Raw genomic sequence first — 22,429 nt, 5'->3', positions numbered from 1 at the left:
TACATTTAGGGGTTGTTTACACGGAGGAAGAAAGATCTTCGCAGCAAGACGACCCTAGTAGGCGGATCATCCTAGCGCCATGTGTTATTTGATATGTTAAAATGCAAAGGGTTCTATCTGTCCCCAGCGCTAGAATCTTAATAGTACTAGGATCTACTTAGCCGAGATCCTAGCACCATGTAAACTTAACTGCCTTCGCTAGGAAGATGGTAGTCTAGCGACACTTTGGACTACAAGCAGTGAGTACAAGGGACAATACAGACAAAAATAGCGGCGGGTCGTTCGGTGGCTAATCACGGCAATTAAGGCCAACTGTTTAGTTTGGCGTTAGTACCACACGGGCACCACATGGGCGGAAATTTCTGCACGTAAACCCAACCAAAAGTTGCTCACCCTTGTAGGATCTTCTTGGTGCTAGGATCTCCCTCTCTCCATCTCCATGTAAACAACCCTTTAGACTAAACATTTCTTACCACAACAATAAACCTCTTTGGCTTGTATGTTTTGTTTTCCCAAAACAGGTCATGTGATAATACACTAGAGAAGTCTTTCTTTCAAATTTCGTCTTATTCACTTGCCAATGTACGCATGAATTATGAAAAGACAAAAGGTGAAGTTCCCCTGAGACCTCTATTGGGAAAACAAAACATACAAGCTAAACAGGTGTATTAATCCAAATGCACACTGACCAGTAGTATGGTCTCTTCCTGGACCAGTCAGCCAAGATGAAGTGCCACCACTGTCTCTTGTCCAGTCAAAAATATCGTCAGTGTCTTGTGTCCAGCTGCACAGCCCTCTTTCAAAGTCACATCTTTCTTTGTAAGTGGCACAAGTAGCTGGGAGCTCGTCACTCTCATCACCACAGTCGTCAGAAAAGTCGCATACCTTCAAGTCAAATTTTCTTCTATTTAACACATGTCGCTACATGCTTTTCCCGCGCGTAGAAGATCGCGTGTAAAATCCAGACAAAAGTACATTGATAACGATCGTCTTATTTAAAATTCTGTGCCCCAACGGTAAAATCTGGTAATATACGCCAGGAAACAAATAACCTAAATTATCATTATTGTCCTTTGTTGGAAAAGACACGAAACATGCAGCAATAAAAGGCCAGGGGCCCTTTTCTCGAAAGTCCCGATAATTAACGGGCCCGGTAAGCTGTCTCCGTTTACATTTAAGATCGAGGTTTCAATAGTTTTGCATCTAACATGATACAACTATTAGTTAATGGAAGAAAATGGAGTAGTTTGCTAGCCAGGACCCGCGCTCTTATTACATTGCGATTTGAATATTTCAGTTCAGGCTCAAAACTTACCGGGCTTTTGAGAAACGGGCCCCAGGACCTGAAAATTTCCAGATCGCTACTTACAGGAGGCAAAATTGACATTTTTGGGGGGAGAAGAATGTGTTTCTCTATTATGATATTAAAGCAAGAGTTATCCATTACTCTTAGATTGGACTTGAAAAGAGGAGAGAGCGATTAACTATTGGCATTCCTTAGTCAACCTGGACACGTGCACGAAAAAAAAAATTAGGAGGCACCTGATTAGGTTTCACACAAGAGCCCCTTGTGCAGCGGTACTCCCCTGAAGCACACGATCTAATGGGTGGCAGAGCACAACCTGGGAATGAGACGTCATCAACTGCCATATCCGCCGCTGATATAAACTTGGAGCCAACAAACTCAAGACTAAAACCTAGAAAAAGGAATCCAAAGACATCATGTTAAAATGATGTTTAATTGTTAAATCTAATCCTTGCAGTGTAAAGGGACTGTGCCACGGTGGGTTTTAGGTACCTTTTGTGCATATTTGCAATTATGATAAAAAAGTTAATTATTTGTTAATGATCAAATCACACTGTCATGACGAACAAAAATCACAAATTTAAATGAAGATATGATCGTTGCAGTGGTAATTGCATTTTAAGCAATTTCAAATTAATCCGAAAAAAATTTCGGGACTTAACGGGATTCAGGAACGGGATTGTAAATAACACAAAGCACACGCCATCCAGCATTTGGTGACAAAATTCAAAACGATTTCTTTTAAGCAGATAGCAATCAGCTTTGTCAATTCCAAAGTCTGCATTTACAAAAGCCAGTCGTCATCTAAGTCGATTTTGAGCTATTCAAGCAGTTGCCACTGCAAACACTGGACATTGATTTACAGCCAAAAGACTTACCGGCATCCAAAGCACCCAAACCAACCTCGGCCAACTTCCACTTATTTCCCTGATTGCTGGACACTTCGTACAGATTAGATGTTGCTCCCTTGTTTTTAAGTTTTAAGTAAAGAGATCCAGTAAATGCTGAGCTAGCAGTATACATGTGGTAGTAGAAGCGTACAACACATCCTGCCCCGGTCTTGGTCATGTTGGGGCTTCGCAGTTTGGCATCATCAAACCAGGAACCAGCACCAGAGTGGACGTACGCATAATAACCTTGAATTCAAAGTATGAAGAAAATAACCCGAAAAAAATGTTTTCGCAAAACTAACAAGTCAACTATTAATTACTCTCCATACTACCACCTTTGACCTCCAACAACAACAACAACAACAACAACAACAACAACAACGATTGCAAACCTACGATCATGTTTAGAAACTGAGGAACGCAACAAACCTAGACGAATTTTATGAAAGGTTTCCGCATCTTTGAAATAAAAATGACAATCAACCAATTCTATTCGTAATGGCGCACTTCTGGTTTGAGTGCTTATAAGATTTTATTTGGCGAGCAAGCAGCCACAATCAGTCAACTCGGTAGCCGTGGTTAAGTTTGATGGAGGCAGCGTGGCCGAGTGATCAGCGCGTCAAACTCGCAATCTGGCGGTCCCGGGTTAGAGTCTTGCTCTGGCCACTTGCTGGATTTGTTCTCGGTCGTCCAGAGTTGAAATCCTCGGCCACGCTTGTAAATAGCCAACAGGTTACCTCCTGCCAGTTGGGGTTTTTAATCCATTTATGTTGTATTTGAATTATTTCGTTGTTTCTAAGTATTTGAGTGGAGTGACTGTAAACTAACTGGATAAGCTAAGTGCACCTTCCACTATAAACAGGCCTTTAAACCTTTTAAACCTTTTTTTAAACAGTAAAAGGATTGAAAATACCTCAGAGACGGAACCAACAAAATATGCCCGTCTTAGACACGTGTCCTTTAGGACAGAGTTGACTGAATACTCTAGCTTGCGAATATTGCAACAGGAGCGTTTCCTTTTTTGCGACAGGAATAGTCGAACAAAAGATATTTACGTTTGCTTTAACTTTCGCTAAAAGTATTTTAAACACCTTTCTTTTTGCGCCCGTTGGGTATTAAACCGAGATTGTTTTCGTATGTATTTTCAAGGTACGAAGAACAGTGTTAAGGCATAGGGGATTTGAACGGTTCAAGTATTGGTCTTTTACATTATAATACAATCAAACAAAAAATCTTGTTAAAATGACTTATTACTTACATGAAGCATTTCCACACGTGTGGTCAACACTTGGTCCAGTACCAGCCGCGATAGTAGCACCTTTGTTTCTAGTCCATTGATAAGTGCCCAAACTGTTATCCTTCCAACCGCACAAACCAGACTCAAACGAACAAGGTCCTGCAATAATATCCATTCGTTAACAACTGCCAATTTAACGGAGGCTGGGTACTAGCATTAACTAGGTGCTTCCACTTTAGGCAGCTAGCCCCTAAAATGAATAACGCCTCCCCCTTCCTCCGCCGTTGACACAACGGCGCAATTTAGCCATGACCCCCTAAACATGTACAAAGCAGGCACCCGTGTCGCTAAAACCAGAGGGGGAAATAGGCGGGGTGGGGGGGGGGGGGATGGCTGAAAGAATTAGAAACCTTGTAGCGAGAGCAACGTAGCATGAAAGAAACTCCACACAATCACGTGAAAGATGAAGCGAACTAACTGGCATGAGCATGCCGACCCACCGCGGACCACAGGTAAGAAACACGGTTTTAGTTGTTACCTCCAGAGACGGAACCTAATTTAGAATGGATACCACCTGATTTGTGGGCATCCATTCTAGTCAAGGCCGTTTTTGTAAAAAGAAAGGATGATACGGGAGATACTGAAGTTAACATACCACAATTGACTTCATCAGATCCATCGCCACAATCATCGCGGTAGTCACACACATACTTTGGATCAATACAGGGTCCATTGGAACATTTAAACCTAAATCCAGGACATAATGGAATTGTTGGTGCTCCTGTGGTTGGAGGAGGGGCTGTTGGGGTTGGTCCAGTGTAGAGTCGGCAGAATTGGCTCAAAGATACGTCATCAATGGAGATATCGCCTTGGTAGCTTTGGCCCATAACACTCTCAATAACAACCTATAAAATCGTAAATACCAAACAACGCGTTGAATCAACATCGCTGACAGAGTAATGATTTCAGTCTGTGCCTTGACCTATTACTAGCAAAGCAAATGAGAGGATCTTAACTTAAAGGTCTGAAAGTCTATCAACACAAAAAGGCGGTTCTAGCAACCGACCAAGTCACTTTTACAAAAATTAATCTCGCCCTAAGATGGGAAAATCCTCACCTGGAAAGGCACGGTACTCTTGAGGGAAACCTCAGCTCTATCCCAGAAATTACCAACATTTCCTGATCTTGAGTACACCAGCGTTTCTGCACAGCCATTACATGGGCGCGTGTACACATTTAGTGAGCCAATATGGGCACCAAACATGTGGAAGTAGAAACGTAGTTTGCATGAGGTGTCCCCAGGAGCCAATGCGCTGATAAAGCCACTGACAAGGCGAGCTTTGTCGCCCTTCTTACGCGGCCACGAGGCTTCTGAATACAAGTAATATCCTAAGAGGAAGAGTATACTTGTAGGTCACCATTGAAGTGTAACCATTACGATCGGAGTAAGGCTACATGTAACAGGCAGGGTTGGACCGCGTACGTGAGTTTAAAAACACTGCTCATACGAGCTCATACCGTGTTTTTTGGTACAAACAAACCTCCCCATTGTGAAAGCATTTCTAGTGGAAAGCACAATTTGTATTGAAAGAAGTACTGAAAAGGTTTGAAATAAAAACAGTAACAGCAAGTTTACTTAATCTTCAAAAACTTATTCAGTTTACTCTTTTAACAGCCCCTCGGTTTTGGACTGGTAATTTATTGCCTAAAAATAGTTTTCAGATTCCTTGTTATTTACCTGATGAATCACTCTACCACAACACTTCAAGAAATGGAGATTTGATATCTATCGCGGACATTTACTTGTATTAGTAACACTATTACCTGTTGCAGAGCCAAGAGTATGGTCAAACATAGGCCCTGTACCATAAGACGCTGTAGAGCCTTGGTTTCTTGTCCAGTCAAAGTCATCATCTGAAAGCTGTGTCCAACGGCACAACGATCGTTCAAAAGTACACCTGCATTGAACATTAAAAAAGTATTCACATGACACGCTATAGTTAAACAAGATACAACTCACCTTATTATTATTACTTCAAAATATTTCGCTGTTTCTGATTGGCTCCTGTCCCCCAGCTAATCTTCATAACCAACTGGCGCTTACCATATTTGGAAGATGCTAGCATTATGCCATCGGTTCGATGGTATATTTGATTGGAAACAAGGCTGTAAGGGCAATAGACCATCGCCAAGCCGCTAACCAGACTATTCACGAGTGAACTAAAACAAATGGCGTTCACGCCCGCTATCCTAAGACGAAACAGCTGATTTCCAACTAAATCAGAAAGGAAGAAATATGTGCAAGAATACGCTGGACACATCGGTCGATAGATTTTATCTACTTAACCGTACCGAGAAATACTCCAAGGGTTTGAAGAAAGTCTACGAGGAGGTAAACTTGTTCGGAACTTAAAAACATTTTGAATGAATAATAAAACAGTTATTGAATTCGGCTTTCCTAGGATGTGAAGAATTTTGCAGATCTCGGAGGATGTTATCCACCGAGGCTGAAGCCGAATTCAGCAATTGCTACGTAGTTTACTCAGCTGTAAGATGAGCATCTTACCTAAACTGATAATTATAACAGTTGGTTTCGTCAGAGTTATCTCCACAGTCATCAGTGAAATCACAGAGACGCCCCGGATCAATACACGATCCTCTCGCACAACGATGTTGGCCTCTCTGGCAGCTGCTAACGACTGGTGGCAAAGTACAGTTCACAAAACTGACGTCGTCGATTGCAATATCTCCAAACACATTATAACTTCTCTCAGCCTCAAAAATAACCTTGAATGGTGCGGCGTGACGCCCGACATAAAGTTTTCCTTGAAGCCAGTTTTTGCCTGCAAAAAGGACTTCATAAACTAAGTTTCTGACATAATTGAAAAAAAAAAAAAACTAACTAACTAAAGGGATGTTGATGGAATAAATAACATCTGAGCAGGGGTCATTCAGTTCCAATCCTGTCTTACACACTTATATAAAAAGATGTTGTAACTGTTCGAAGATCATCATCCCAAGAATGCTATTGTCTTTTGCGACATATACTTACAGTGCCCAACTTCTCAATGCGCGGAATAATAATTGAAGAAATAAGCTTTAAATAAGCTAATTCTAATTCAAGGCGGGTCCCACGTAACAAAGAGGTTATTCGCGTGCAATTTTTTCCACGATGCCCTTACAATGATGTAAGAGTTAATCTATATCAAATACCTGTTTGGTATGTGTCATGTATGGTATGTCGGTATGCCTACAAACCTATTTTTTAAATAACTCATAAACAATAAAAAAGGATAATGCCTAACCTTTGGTGCCATATTCTTCAAACAACTTAGAGTAAGTAAGACCAACTTTTACATATGCATATAAGGTTCCAATTCCTTTGCCATACATGTGATACCAGAAGCTGACAACACAGGTTGCTGCTGACTGTCTCAGCCATGGGCTCTCCAGTTTGGCAAGATCCCATGTTCCTCCCTGAGAAGCTTCCACATACATATAATATCCAAGAGCAGTGCCTAAAACAAGCAATTGATTCTCGTCAGACACAACGTTAACTGCGGTGATTTACAATCAATTCAACCGTCTTCAATCTGAACAATCACGCTTTAAAGTGAGTTAATTCTTGGGAGAGGGCGTTTGTTCAGCTGGGTTTTTGGAATCCAGTCTACATTTTTCAAAAGTATCTCACTGCTTTCACAGGAGACACGTAAACAGAATAATTCGTGCAATAAAATCAATACAGGGAGTAAATTGCTTGGCTGCTTCCTCTCTCCAGTTGTATAGACTACAACCGAAAATGATATATAAAAGCATTTATCTGATTACCAAGTGTGTGATCAACAGTGGGTCCTGTGTTGGAAGATGGCGTTCCACCACGATCTCTGTTCCAATCAAACGCTCCTTTGCTTGTGTCATTCCATCCACAATAGCCTGGTATTGGAGAAGTAAGGTGAGAAAAAGCGATGGCACCCAGTGATACCCTTTGACATAGTATGATGATCAACATAGTTACATTGTAGGGATTGAAACTGGACTGCAGTATTGACACGTTTTTAAGTGCTATTTTTAAACCTCATTCAAACGGTCTGTGTGGAAAAGACTGACTTGCTTATTTGGAATTCAAAGCCCGATATTAACGAAAAATAAACAAACTCATCTTTAACAGAGAGATCAAACAGAGATCAAACACTAACCTTTCTATACCACTGCGTTCGTACGTATACTGTGAGTCGTATTTCAATTGATTGTTATTTATGTTTTGATATAGGCAATGAGAATGTGTATCTATCCATCTAACTGCCATTAATTTGCCTCCACCAAGTTATGATTCTTCCAAATGAAAAAGCCAAAAACGAAAAGATACAATGACCTGCATCATCTAACCTTGTTCAAATGTACAGTCGCCGCAGTGCAACTCATCGCTGTTGTCTCCAGGTCCACAGTCACTCACAAAATCGCACACTTTAGTTGAACTTACACATTTGCCAGACTTGCACTTCACGGCACATGGGTTTGGTGTTGGAGTTGGGGAAGGAGCTGACAATAGGGAGAAAAACATTAATAACTTTCCCTGGAATTGCCTTATAATAGGTCCGCTTCAGAATCTTCTGGAGAAGAATCCTAAGCTCTAAAAAGACGCCAAAATAAATCAACTCCATAATATAACGAGACAAACACAGCCCTAACAACTAAAACCGAAACTTTGGAATTGCGAATAATTTCATTAAGTCAGAAGGATGCGTTTTATAGTCGTAGAAAACTTGGAACTCCACCGGCTAAAATATAATTTACAAAAATTGGCAAACAATTTAATGTAAGTGATAAGTGGCAGACTTGTACTTACACGGACAAAAACCAGGAGTCACAACAACATCGTCAATGGCAATATCAGCATCGTATGACGCGCCCACCGCAGCTTCAAATACAATCTGTAGAAGACCAAAATTATCGGTTTATCCCATTTTTGTTCTGGTTCCAAATGGGTCTCATTTAAAAAAAATCTTAGCTCTCTGCAGTAGATTAAATTCTAATCCCAACTCTGTCCATCTACCTGTTACTAAAAGAAACAACTCCCCTACATTTAGTTTCTGCCAAAAGAGGTGATGCAAAACCTAATCATACCTCAAAGTTATCTGGACTGTTCAGCTGCACTTGATCCGATAACCAAACGTCTCCATGGTTAGATAGCTTTGTCCATACTGTTGAGTAGTAATATCGACTGGGATTAAAAGGATAAATCTTGAGCTTGACTTTGAGTGAGCCGACGCTGTTACCATACATGTGATACCAGAAACTCATGCACCAGTTGTGACTTTTGCTGACTTTAAACCTATCTGACGTTAGTCGCGCAATTTCTCCTTTCGTTCTTGGGGAGGAAGTTTCAATGTAAACGTAATGCCCTGAAGACAAAAGATACCAGTCAAAACATCACAAGTGACTGGCAAAGAATGCAGAAGTATATCATTCATTCATTCAATCATTCAGGCGGCCTCAGCCGACCTAGTCAACTGGTCGCCCAGTCCACTCTATTGTCCAGGCAGGCTGAGAGTTTGCTGGTGGTTGCCGTTCCAGCATCCCTCATCAGAGTGTCTATGAATGTTGACACTAGGCGACCGCGTCGTAGGTGTCCGTGTGTTGGCCGCCACAGGACAAGCTGATTTGCTGGTAATTCGTGGTGATGGTGGCAACGGCAAGCAAGACAAAGCCTTCTGTGTCTGATCCTGTCTCACAAAATTGAACGGTAGTCGCTCAGTCCGGCGTTGGTGACTCGCTCTTGCCAACACTTTACATTATACAATGTATTTCGTTTTAGATCACACGATTTAATAAAGGAAGTCCGTGATTTTTTGCATTTTTTAAGACATTGAAAAGAAAGTAACCTGCAGTTTTTTTGAAACAGTCAACGACTTCACTGGAAAAGACTATCAAAGACTATTCATAACCTGAAAACCAAACACCGTCCAGGAGAAAGGGAATTAATTCTGACCTCCTGTTGGACTCAGACGTTACTCTTAGTTTTCATAATCTGTGTTAGAAAAGTACAAAACATAATATGTTTGCTGTTTTGAGGAGTCCCAGGAAGTCTAGAGGATAGAGATTTGATTGCTACCTTTCGTTGTGCCAGTTGTATGATCAATAGATGGTCCAGTACCAATACTTGTAGTGTGACCAGTGTTTCGCTCCCAATCAAAATCGTCACCACTTAAATCATTCTGATAAGCACACAAGCCTCTTTCAAAGTCACATGATCCTGGGGGTGGACAAGGCCCGTTCTTGACTTCTGAGTCATCGATGGCAATATCTCCTCGATATCCCCGACCTCTCATGCCTTCAAATACAGCCTAAACGGTAAGGGAAAAAAGTCCTACTTTAAAATATAAATAGAGGGTACAAAAAAAAACACCACACGTATGAAGGTACTGACAATTTTCACCCTTGAGAATCGAACATGTACCTTCCACTGTTGATTTGGACTTTTAACAGTCAACATTCCTCTCAACCATCTGTTGCCTTGGTTACCAGACATGGTCCATGCTGGTGTGCCAAGAGATTGTCCACGTTTGATGTAAATATTCAGTCTTCCAATACCACTACCGTACATGTGATACCAAAACATTAGACACTTTCCATTTCCATCGGTTGCCTGGTAAGTAGGAGTCTCAAGGCGCGCATAGTCTCCTGGCTTGCGGGGACTTGACGTCTCAATATACATGTAGTGTCCTAGCAAAAAAAAGGCTGTTTTACTCCAGACAAATAGAAGTGCCAACAAATGGATACAATTAACATTAACGCGTGAATGTTGTTTACAACCTCAAACAAAAAAGGGCGTATTCTTAAAGTTCTTAGAAAAGGAAGCAAGGATAGTACCCCAAGAGCGGATTGACTGGATTTGTACTTCAGATCTGCAACCCCAAGACGGTCCTTTATTTGCAGCATACAATAGACCTTTCTCAAGACCTCTTTACTGCAGCTGTTTTAGCGAACAATATTTGACATGAATTTTAAAGTTTGATAGCAAATTTTAGGCTTCAGGGATACAACACTTCACTTCTATTCAATATAAATCTGTACTCCACCTTAGCTTAAACTACTTACCAAAAGCAGTACCATAAGTATGGTCTGAAGGGGGTCCTGTTCCGATAGAAGTTGTGTTTCCACTTCCTTTAGACCAGTCAAAAATGTCTCCCTGGTCCTGGGTGTACCCACAGATGTTAGGCGACTCAAAATCACAGTATGCTGAAGGAGACAAAAGCTTTAATAGTTAAATAAATCAATAGATATGCCTCCGTTCGCCCAGCTATAATTTTTTATTCCCTGTTAAGTTGCAATGCTAAGCTTCAGGTGGATTTCCACTGTCACGTAATTTTCACGTGCCCTACGCACGTAAATTTTACGCGCATTGTATGGATGGTAGCGCATAAAACTAAAAGTTCACCCTGGCTTAACTTTCACGTTTGCCTACGGCCTTAGAATGGAAATCCTTCCTTAAACGCACAAGCCTAAGCTCAAGCAACATACAAATCTGGAAACACCTGTCAGCCAAAAAAGCCTTCTGAAAGAACGTTATCTAGAATAAAAAGGTCTAGTCACTACTTCACAAAGTATGGTATATCCCTTGTGCAAACTAGGCCATGAAGCTATGAAGAAGAAAAAGAAATGCTTTAAATCAGCAGAAATAATATGACCAATAACCACATTTTTAATTAGCTTACGAAAAAGTGGGCAAGGTCCATCTAGGAGACTGATATCGTCAAGGGCAATGTCTCCCTGATAGCTGAGTCCTCTTGTTCCTTGGAAACCAAACTGAAACATACAATAAAAAATGAACAGTCGCGTTGGAAACAATATTTTATATGCGGGTTTTCTCTACCCAAACACCTACCAAAAAAGTGCAGCTTGCATCCAGCAACCTAGGTCACTGAATGTGGTGTAAAGAGAGAGAAGAGACTAACAGCATAAGCATACAGAAAGTCACTGACGCACTTCAGATGAGGGTTCTCTTTTAAGCCAGTGCCTAAAAGGAGAGTTAACTTTTCAAATTACCTATCTAAAAGCCAATTAACATGGAACACAGACTTTTTCGCTTTGCGATGCACGCGTCATAAGTCTTGTGGAGGCGTGTGTCGCAGAGCGGTTAACACCTCGTACTCTGGAACTGGAGGTCTCGGGTTCAAACCTTGCCCGTCGCGTTTTTTCCCTAGACAAGGAACTTAACTCTTCTTTCTCTCTCTTGATCTGGATGTATAAATGGGTCCATGCGACATACTGCTGGGGTAACCCTGCGATGGACTGGTATCCCGTCCAGGGGGAGTGGCAATACTCCTACCAGACATGCTTCGTGCTAAGGAAACCGGGATAAGCTCCAGCCGTTTGGACCTTTGGCTCGTGTGTGCCTTTAACCTACCTTTTTACCATCATAAGCCAACGACACGAGTTGGTGTAAATCACACCTAAAACACACTTACGCGGATTGTCGTACGTTTGATACATGTCGTGTCGTAAAATCATCGTAGGCAATTGTAAGCGACAACGTTTTACAGTGTAGATCGAACTTACGACAACTGCCTCACCTGAAACTTAGATGTACTTGTTACGGCCACCTGTCCACGCCTCCACCTGTTACCTTGCGTGCCACTTTTGGTCCAAATTGGTGCTGCGGGAAGCTGCTGTCCTCGCTTCATAAACAAGTTTAGAGTGTCTACATGCTGACCATACATGTGATACCAAAACTGTAAGCAGATCATATTATTTGGTTTGCCAGATGTTGGAGGAACCACAGCACTTTCTAGGACAGCAGTGTCATTTGGAGACTGCCAGGAGGTTTCAATGTAAACATAATACCCTGCAAGAAAATGTATCATAAATATTATAAGAAATCGTTTCAGACAAGATAGACCGACAGCCCAAAGAACAACTAAGGAACACAATGGCACTTAAGAATAACTACAGCTCAGTTCTTGATTGTTTTACAAGAGGAGAAAGTACATGGGTTGACAAAGTTTGAATGGCAGGCGCAGAAGGGGGTGAGGTTTTTCTCTCTCTTTCCCTCCTCTTCTACCCTTTTCGGTGTCTGCCATGTGTCGCCACTGTATTCATATTAACTAGATGAGGGCGCCTCATGGATGAACGACGTTTATCTCAACTCTTTCATTGAAATACCATTTAGCACAAATGAAACTACAAAATTAATTTTTCATATCCAAAGATGTCACCACCAAATTTAGGTCAGCAAGCAGCTGAGGCAAGAAGTGAGATTGATTTTCGTGATACGATCCTTATTAATATCACTCTCGTTTACTGATATGTGTTAGAAAGAATTAAGCAAAACGCTTGCGCTTTAAGCAAATGTTATTCTTTATCAAGTACAAGGTTACCAATGATCGCAGTTTAATTCTAACCTTGCTGGCTTCCTGTCGTGTGATCTGCAGTGGGACCAGTCCCAATCGATGGGGAGCTACCAGACTGTCTGTGCCAGTTAAAGTCATCCTCTTTTGAGTTGTTCCAGTTACAAAGTCCAGTCTCAAATGTGCAGTCCCACTTAGATGGTGGCAAGGTAGTTGGAGGGGGTGGTGTTGTAGGGAAAGGAGTTGGTCTGGTAGGACCGTGGAAGCAAAAAGGAACATTTGGAACTGAGTTGTCCCAGCAACACCCACGTGACTGGCACTGTGATGCAGAAATGCCGCTGTAGCCACAACGTTGTCTAAAAGTACATACAACAGACATTTGAATCAAGACAATCTCTAGGGATGATCTACGAGAACAACTATTTTTTATTCAACTTACAATAACATTGTAATGTTGTAGTAATATTGTATTATAGCTAAAGAAGCGATGGGGTTATCAATATCTGATTTGGGGGGGTAAAGTAAGGTAAATATTCTTTTTGATAAAAACTTAATTTACCCCGGAGTAAGTTAAAGAAGGTTAACACAGGGGACCATCCTTTACTTAGTAAAAACAAACCTGTTAGCGGGAATGATGCTTTTGCATGCACTCGGATGATAGAAGCACTTTGGAACATTAGGAACAGAATCATCCCAGCAACATCTGCGGATTCCCACACACTGTGCTCTGGTTATACCTAAAAAGCCGCAGTCAACCCGCTTATATGCGTTAACAGAAGAGCATAGTCCTACACAGTATCCATCCGCAAAAGAGATGTCGTCAATTGCAATGTCACTCTTATAGTCCTTTCCATTGACACCTTCAAAAATCATTTGAAAGTTGATTCGACTGGTTATTGTTACTTCCGCTTTCTTCCAGACGTTGCCCTATAAAAACACAAACGGGAAAAAAAAAAACTTCAGTGTACTATTCCTTGAGTGACCTCTCCTTTGGGCTGACGGTACGTACGTTAAACAACTTATGAAATTCGCGAGTATGGCAAAAATTTTGACCACAATTAATTAAGCTAAAAAAAGAAATAACGGTGAAAATTTTCCTGTCAGTGTTTTGCAGTCAGTCGCTGACATACGAAAGAACCAGAGAGGTTTGATCACGAGTCAACATATCAAGACATTCTTTGTTACCGCCAATGTATGATCTTACCTCACCCAGAAACCAACGACTGCACAAGTTAGAAAGGCATTGGTATTAGGGTGTAGGTCTAATACTCTTTTAGAACTATGTGAAGGGTCTTTTTAGATTCCATTGTGATTAATGTGTGAAGATGAAAAAGGCAAGGCCAACGGCTTCTCCTCAACGCCCGTCAACTTAACTTAGCCCATCAAATTGACCTTGATCAAATTAAATCTGTTGCCATTCTACGAAAGTGATCAAAAATAGATACTTATTTGCCACCAATGCAAAACACTGTACCTGAGAACCATTGAGATTCCACATCAAAGCTTCTGGTTTGCCAGCCTGTTTCATGTAGAGATTGAGGGACGAAACAGTGGCACCATACATGTGAAACCACCAAGACATACATTTCCCAGTTGTGGACGAAAACATCTTACTCTTCAGTCGTGCAATTTCACCTTTCTTTCGTGGATAGGAAGTTTCAATGAATGCATAGGTCCCTGCATAAAATCAACAAGAATCAGTAGTTAAGTATAGTTGTAAGCGTTAAAGCACAGCAGACGTGGAAGTGGCCTTAAAAAGAGACTTAGCAATTGATGCTATTTACCTCCAATGAAAAATTTGTTACCAGAATTACTGTATTATATGCCCTTGAGGACAGAAAAAATATTTAAACAGAAAGGTGGTGTTTGTCCTTAGTACCGTTTAAAATCACTTCTTATTACCAGCAGCGGTGGTAACAAGGTAAGACAATTGCATCAGTACTAATCGGTTAGCAAAAATTCTAGACTTTTTCGAAGAGCCAGAGGCGAGCATGAAACTTTTAAGAAAGCCACGGCAAATTACTCTGAGCTTTCAGAATGTCTCCACAAGCAAGTGGTTTTTTCCATTTCTCATGCATGACAGCAATGAAAGCATCACTGTACATGAAGAACTCACCAACAGCTGTTCCAGTGGTATGGTCAGTTGATGGTCCTGTTTGCCAACTTGGAGTAGAGCCACTTCCCAAAGTCCAATCAAAGTCATCAAGACCCACTGACCGGTTTGCATTCGGTACATTCAGCCACGTGCAGAAACTCTTTTCCTCAAAGTCACAGCTCCCTGCAGTGATAAAGATGGTGAAATAACCCTTCAATAAGACATCACAGCTGTTACTGAATGCCAGTAAGCACGGCTTTACACATTGTTATAACGGTTATTTTCAAATTTATTCATTTATTCATTTATTACGCTTCGCTATAATAATAGCAATAATAATAACATGCATATACCACATGGCAGGGTAACCACAACAGATACCGTAAAATTCCGAAAATAAGCCCTGGGGCTTACAATTTTCAAAGGCCCTTTTGAAGGGGCTTATATTCGGAGGGGCTAATCTATGGAGGGAAATTTGCGTTTCAAAATCGATTGGGCTAGCCTTACAGTTGGAAGGAAGTTTACCGTTTTTGCTTTGTTTTACTTTGTATTTTAGGGCAATTTACAAGTACAAGCCCTAAGGAGCTTATATTTGGAGGGGCGATTTAACGGAGGGGTTCTTGCGTTACGAGTCTGGGGGGGTTATATTTGGAGGGGCTTATACATGGAGGGGCTTGCTTTCAAAATTTCACGGCAAACCAATTACTGTGGACCCGAAAATTGACAAAATATAAAAAATAAAAGCAACATTAAGATTGGATAAAGAAAGGCTAGATAGAAAGGCTAAAAGCAACAGGAGACGCGGCTAATTAGAGTGCGAGCGTACTTATATTTTTGGCAAATTGTTTTCCATGTTCTGTGGTCCTCTACATTAAAGCAAGTAAATTTCAACTATAACTGTCGGCAGAGGAAAAATGACAACGCCGTCGTCGGAAGCGTCTGACGTGTTTGACTTTGAATTTATCCAAAAACAATTCAACCTTTGTCCTAGGCGAACACTTCCGTCATGAGTCAATTTTAGCTTTTGCGATTTTCTAATTTCGCTGCTCTTAGGAATGAAATAGATTATAAGCTATGTAATGGAAATTCCAACCTTCCGGTGGGCAAGGACTGTCATCAATCCAAACGTCATCCACCGCAATGTCACCAGCATAGCTTTGTCCCCTAACTCCTTCAATAACAATCTTGAAAAAAAAGTATGGGAAATTAATTAAGGTATTATGAAATTTTGTTACGCATAGTCATGAAATAAATTGAGTGTTACTGACTAGCTGGTTTTTAAAATAAGCGACAGGTTAACGTCACATATGAGTTGCACTCATTCAACTATGTTTATATCACAAACTAACAACAACATATCAAGATCAGACAGGATGAGTACTAACTGGTCACCATATCAGCCCAGCTCCTTTGATCCTACTGTTTATACTAAAACTCTTCTAAGTCATACCTGGAATGGAAGATTTGTCTTGATCGGTGCCTTGGCCTGAAGCCAAGAGCTGCCTTGATTGCCTGTCTCATTCCACACCATTTTACCTAACCTTATAGAATCTTTAAGGTAGACATTAAGTGAGCCAATATGACGGCCAGACATGTGGTACCAAAAATTAAAGCATTTGCCATTAGGAGCAGGAGTATATTGAGGACTAATCAGCCACGCCTTGTCATTTGGTTTTCTTGGAAAGGAGGTTTCGATGTACATATAATAACCTGAAAGCATTCAGGAAAATGAAAATAAAAGCGTTATTAACCATGCGTGAAGTAAAGACGGCTTGATTCTGGCAAATTTTTTTCTTTCTTTCCCTCTTTCATAACATTTTTTTCCAAGAACAAAGCAGGTAAGATAAGCCCATCTTTCCCGCTCGGGTTGGCCAGTTAGAGGGTAGCTTTTTCGTCGTTTGGTAACTTGCCTAGCCAGAATGACCACAGCAGTGAACGTATTTCAGTTTTTCAGACACGTGAATCAATTCGTTCCCTTGGTTCCCTTGATATCTTACATGTACTTACTTGTTTTATTTACTTGCTTATTTATCGAAGGGAAAGAGGTTTGTGAAACAGACACTCTGCTCTTAATTCCTGCGCTATGGGATATCAATAAAAGCTTCAAGAAAATGACCTTTGTAACAGCATCTATTTATCTATTGTATAAAAAAACACCAATGAATTTCATCCAAGTTCTAAAAGTATGGAAGGTGTTGAACCTTTCTCAACTTTCACAAAAAGGGTAAATTATGGACACGTGCGTAAGTTCCGACTATCTAGTCTATAAATAAAATCATGAAGGGTAACCATTAAAAAACATTCTATCATGTACTCCTTTCCTCTGGCACCGCCGATTCTTTTCCAGTGTCTCATAACATTAAAATCTGGTATTTTTAACCCCATAACGAGGTTAGCAGCCTTTTTTTCGCTGTTGAGAGTGAAGGAGTTGAGAGGCACAAAAACGAAAACAAACCATTTCTGGTTCCAGTTGTATGGTCAGTAGAAGGTCCTGTTCCCAGCGAGGGCGTCCCTCCACTGTCACGTCTCCAGTCAAACTCATCTCCACGAATATTGCTCCACTTGCACATATCAGTTTCAAAATCACAGAACTTAGGAGGAGGACAAGGCCCATCAACAATATCCAAATCATCCAGGGCGATATCTCCCATATAGCTGCTTCCGCGCACACCCTCAAAGATGATATAGAATGGCTGGGAGCTTATCAGGTTAACTTGGGCATAGCGCCACTTGTTGCCTTGGGTTCCTCTGCGAGTCCACAGCCTGTAAAATGGCAGAAGATAAACAAATGTTACAAGCCAAAAAACTTTACTGTAATAAGAGCAATACAGCTGGAGGTAGGAAACGAAGATGATGTGAACTGCGGAAATATTATTATTATTATTATTATTATTATTATTATTATTATTATTATTATTATTATTATTATTATTATTATTATTATTAATGAAAATATGATCGTCGCAGTGGTAATTGCACTTAAAGCAACTGTAAATTAACCGGAAAAAATATTTCGGGACTTCAACGGGATTCGAACCCATGGGCTCTGCGTTAGCGCTGCAGTGCTCTACCAACTGAGCTATGAAAAGTTATAAATTGGGAGCAGACCAGTTTGTTGAGTTCCTCTTAACCAGTGAAAGGAATGAAACATGAACTGAACATGATGTGAACTGCGGAAATACATTTTTGATCGTCGCAGTGGTAACTGCCATAGAGAGGAGAAGTGAGACGTCAGGTTACCATGGTAGCACTATTTCTGGATGACAACAAAACCAAAGACGACGGCGACGGCAAGGAGGACGGCAAAAAATAATATGTCTATGTTAACAAACAACAACTTCGCGCGTGCATCACGCTATTTTGTACATTTCTTTGCCGTTGTTGCACCGAAACTTCCTAATTTCTCCAGCCCGCTTAATGGAGTACATGTTGGTGAACACAAGACAAAAAATTGTCGCATTCTTTTTCTTAACTCAGATAACGACAGATACGGTCCCAAAGAAGATTTGCCCAATTAAATGAAATTGAATAAGATCGGTGAAGTTTGAAATAGTGCCAGAAGACTTTTAAGTGAGTTTTTCGGTTTGCTGTCATCCAAAGTTTTTGCGATCGTGGCAACGTGACGTGACCATTTCTCATCTCTATTTAAAAAAAAAAGAAAAAACATTTCGGGACTTTGGGAAAGCTGGAGATAAATCATACCTATACCAACTGTATGCCTTACCTCACTTGTGCTGAGCCAGCTTTGCGGTACACATTAAGTGTGTCTACATGATCTCCCCACATGTGGTACCAGAACTTTAAGCACCGCCCATTGGTGACAGTAGTAGGTTGTACAAGCCCACTCTGGAGCCGCGCCTTGTCATTAGGGCTACGTGGAGAGGATGTTTCAATGTACACGTAGTAACCTGAAGAAATAAATTTTCAACACAATCAGACAAATATCTTAGCTTCATACAGAAAGAAGTGTACTACTTGTATTAATAATCCATTCTGTGCACACATTCGTCTGGTAAAGGTTAAGGCGCACACGAGCCAAAGGCCCAAACGGCTGCAGCTTATCCGTAATTTCCTTGGCATGAAGCATGCCTAGGAGTATTGCTACTCCCCCTGGATGGGATGCTAGTCCATCGCAGGGTTACATCCAGCAGTATGTTGTCAGTACACATTTATACACCTCGGTGAAGAGAGACGAGGAGCAGGAGGCGTTAACCGCTCGCGACACACGCCTCGACAATGCTTATGATGATCACATCCCAAAGCGAAAAATTTCGTCTTCCGTGTTAACTGGCTTTTAGATAGGTAAGTGGAGTAAAAGTTCCTTGTCTAAAGAAACAACGCGACGGGCGAGACTTGAAACCTGGACCTCCAGATCTTAAGGTCGAGGTCTGAACCGCTCTGCCACACACGCCTTCACATTCGTCTGCGCTAACTACTAATTATTAATACCTTGATTTGTTCCTAATGTATGATCCACAGTGGGTCCAGTGTTCCAGGAAGATGTTCCCCCGCGACTTCTTGTCCAGTCAAAGTTGTCTCCTTTAAGATTGGTCCATGAACAGAATCCGCCTTCAAATGTGCAGTTGTTTATAATAGGTGCAGGTTTAGTCGGCGGAGGTGTTGGAGGCACTGCTATAGATGGCACTACAGAGCATCGAGTTGTAGCAAATGATATGTCATCTACGGCAATGTCTCCACTGAAACTACTGCCCCGCACAGCTTCAAAGACGATCTGTCAAGAACAAAGTGGTGTATGCAACAATTAGTAACGATACTTGACCTTCTCTTTGTTCCCAGGGACGACAGATGAACTTCGTAAGTGGCAACATTACATAAAAGCGGGCAAGAGCAGCAACAAGCTTTAAACTTTTCTTCCCACGTGTTCTGTAAAACAGATGTGCATTAGACAAACACCTCTATCAAGTATAAACCAGTGACAGCTCCCGCGCTTAACACAGGTTTTACTATTATTTGCAGTCATTCAACTAAACATTAAAATTAAAACTAAAAATTAAAATTAAGATATAAAAATGCTATTTGGCTAATTTCAGCTAACATTAGAAAGCTTGTACCTGATAATATTTTCCACTTGACACTGGAGCCTGTGCGCTGTACCACTGGTTACCAAAGTTTCCACTCAATTCCCAGATTATGCTTTCTGACTGGTTTCCTGGCCCCGTCTTCACAAGAACTCTGAGGGTTCCAATGGTAGCACCATACATATGGTACCAAAATTTAACGCACCTTCCTCTAATTGTAGTGGGTGAGAAATCTTCACTGAGAAGACGAGCCTTGTCGCCTTTCCTACGTGGAGCTGACGTTTCTATATACATGTAATGTCCTACACCCAAAAAACGATTTACTTTGTCAGTTAAGTTAATTTTTGATACAAGACTTGCTATTGTCAATGAGCCAGTGATACCGAATGCAGAATAAAGTTAGTTTTTTTAAGGTTTTTCACTTGAAATGTTCGATTCTAACAATTTTAAACATAAAAAATAAAGTGAAACCCGCAATAAGGTGACCCCATATTAAGCAGACGCGAGCATCAGTAAATCCTCGTTTCCCCTTTTTTTCTATAAAGCGGACCAAAGAAAGAGTAACGGTGTTATTTCCAGTTCCCCGTTTTCCCGATTCTTCTTCTTCCGTTTCTCTTTTTAGAGTAACATTCCTGTATGATCGGGCAAGGGTCCGGCGTGTTTCTGCTCAACGTAGGTATGACTATTTTTTTAATAAGTGCAAGAAGCTTTTTTTCCCCTTTTTTTCATACCTAAAGCTGTTCCTAGAGTATGGTCAACCGATGGCCCCGTCCGCCAGCTTGAAGTGGCTCCCGCGTTTCTCAACCAGTCAAACTGATCTTCATCCTGAGTGTTATCGTATGTACACAATCCACTCTCAAAGTCACAATCACCTGAACAGTGACAAAAAAAATAGTGCCTCCTGTTAAAAAGATAGACGTCGAGTCTAGATGCTATTGAGCAAGGGTGGAGCAGTGATATGAGCCCTCGCCTCCCACCAATGTCGCCTGGGTTCGAATCCCGGCGTCGACGGTTCTCGATGGTTCACTTCCTTGCTCAGAGAGGTTTTACTCCGGGTACTCCGGTCTGGAAAGCACGGACACGTTTCAAAGAATTCTTAAACTCCCATGATGTTCAGTAGGTAAAAAATTCACAATAGATGGAAGAAAAACAACCAGGGTGATCGGTAACACAAGTAATATCACTTAAAGTGGCTTGCACCCGATCACCTTTTGGCGAGCCAAAACGGAAAAAACGAACTACAGAAAAGTGGTACAGATTACAGTCATTTCCTGCCGGGGTAATCGCATTTCTGTACTGTTGATTTCTGCGCTTAATTTTTCTATAACAGAAAATGTCTTGTGTGCCGTAAATCTACGTTGGGCTTGTAAAACTAACATTTCAACTTTTGAGTTATAGGACATAAGGGTAACATTAACAAAGATTACCTGGTAATGGGCAAGGACTATTAAACAACTGGAGGTCATCAATAGCAATGTCACCTTGGTAACTCTTACCGACGATACCCTCAAATACAACCTGCCATGGACAAGACAGAGAGAAAAAAGAGTGTTAAGTCCAAGATTTCTGTTACTTATCACACTCGTATGCTGACCACTTGTTGGCAAATATTTACAAGTTTTCTTTACCGATGCTTAAGGTGGAAAGATGTTCCCTTGACTAACACGACTACGCCTCCTTAAAAAAACTTTCCGCTACTAAAATAATTACTTTGACTAAGACAACGATCCCTCCTTGATACATCTTCCCGCTACGAAAACATTTCTTTGAGATGTTCTAACACCTCTCTCCTGCGTTATGGACAAACAAGACCTCTCAGGTAAAATTCACCATATTTAAGGGGGCAGTCTGGTTGTTTTTTTGGGGAAAATGGTGTTGATTTGGGAAGGAAATAAATAAAGATAGAAAAGGTATACACATAAACCAGTTTGTCCGATAATGGGCTCAAAGGCACCTTGTTGTGGTTTAGTTGACTATCTGGTATTTGTCTATTTCCAATTTTCCAAAAATTTAAACGTCTCCCACCCTAACTTTAATACATATAAAACATTCCGAAATCATCCAGGAATTCTCACAAAATCATTGAACCAAACTTCATTGAGCCATTTTCGACTGAATGAAATCTTGGCTAGATTTTAAAGAAAAAGCGGGGAAAAAAAACGAAAAAATAATTGTTCTTTTAACCAGACTGCCCCCTTAAACCCTTAAACTACTTGATTTCATCCCATCACTGACCATCGACTTTTTTCTAAAAGAAGACCATTTCACTTATGAAAACAACGCTTTCAACGCTTTAACCTGAACTGTATCTATCTGCATACAGTTGAACCTGTCCTCAACGGCAACCTTAGGGACAGAAGAACCGCCAAAAAAGTGGCCACTGTGGAGAAGCGGCCGTTCGTGGAGGTTCGACTGGAATTACAAGTTTAAAGCACGGCTACAGAAAGAAGCAATGACAAGCACGTACTCTGAAATTGGACGTAGCTGTAATGGTTATCTGGGAAACCTTCCAAAC

The 22,429-nt window shown here is 41.0% G+C and overlaps 1 protein-coding gene across 1 annotated transcript in view; it reads right to left on the bottom strand.

Moving 5' to 3' along the window:
- LOC140929020 (MAM and LDL-receptor class A domain-containing protein 2-like) overlaps positions 1–22,429 on the bottom strand; it is a 151,707-nt gene that overhangs the window by 68,107 nt on the left and 61,171 nt on the right. Inside the window, exons 50-80 of the mRNA XM_073378838.1 lie at positions 22,382–22,429; positions 21,342–21,432; positions 20,646–20,786; positions 19,948–20,216; positions 19,325–19,607; positions 18,600–18,783; positions 17,331–17,638; positions 16,326–16,585; positions 15,969–16,059; positions 14,897–15,058; positions 14,255–14,457; positions 13,400–13,707; positions 12,835–13,136; positions 12,007–12,278; positions 11,149–11,239; positions 10,532–10,672; positions 9,891–10,156; positions 9,546–9,777; positions 8,558–8,835; positions 8,280–8,364; positions 7,820–7,972; positions 7,262–7,366; positions 6,739–6,951; positions 6,000–6,276; positions 5,258–5,391; positions 4,551–4,822; positions 4,089–4,338; positions 3,455–3,592; positions 2,185–2,442; positions 1,543–1,697; positions 690–885 (exon numbers count right to left, since the gene is read on the bottom strand). The exon at positions 22,382–22,429 is cut by the window's right edge and continues 212 nt beyond it. Of these exons, the coding sequence (XP_073234939.1) occupies positions 690–885; positions 1,543–1,697; positions 2,185–2,442; positions 3,455–3,592; positions 4,089–4,338; positions 4,551–4,822; positions 5,258–5,391; positions 6,000–6,276; positions 6,739–6,951; positions 7,262–7,366; positions 7,820–7,972; positions 8,280–8,364; positions 8,558–8,835; positions 9,546–9,777; positions 9,891–10,156; positions 10,532–10,672; positions 11,149–11,239; positions 12,007–12,278; positions 12,835–13,136; positions 13,400–13,707; positions 14,255–14,457; positions 14,897–15,058; positions 15,969–16,059; positions 16,326–16,585; positions 17,331–17,638; positions 18,600–18,783; positions 19,325–19,607; positions 19,948–20,216; positions 20,646–20,786; positions 21,342–21,432; positions 22,382–22,429 (6,166 nt within the window). The remainder of the gene's footprint in view (positions 1–689; positions 886–1,542; positions 1,698–2,184; positions 2,443–3,454; positions 3,593–4,088; positions 4,339–4,550; positions 4,823–5,257; positions 5,392–5,999; positions 6,277–6,738; positions 6,952–7,261; positions 7,367–7,819; positions 7,973–8,279; positions 8,365–8,557; positions 8,836–9,545; positions 9,778–9,890; positions 10,157–10,531; positions 10,673–11,148; positions 11,240–12,006; positions 12,279–12,834; positions 13,137–13,399; positions 13,708–14,254; positions 14,458–14,896; positions 15,059–15,968; positions 16,060–16,325; positions 16,586–17,330; positions 17,639–18,599; positions 18,784–19,324; positions 19,608–19,947; positions 20,217–20,645; positions 20,787–21,341; positions 21,433–22,381) is intronic.

This window comes from Porites lutea, chromosome 2, assembly GCF_958299795.1.
Source record: "Porites lutea chromosome 2, jaPorLute2.1, whole genome shotgun sequence".
Taxonomy (NCBI): Eukaryota; Metazoa; Cnidaria; class Anthozoa; order Scleractinia; family Poritidae; genus Porites; species Porites lutea.
The sequence above is the reverse complement of the archived record's forward strand: the minus strand, read 5'-3'. Positions and strand labels throughout refer to the sequence as shown.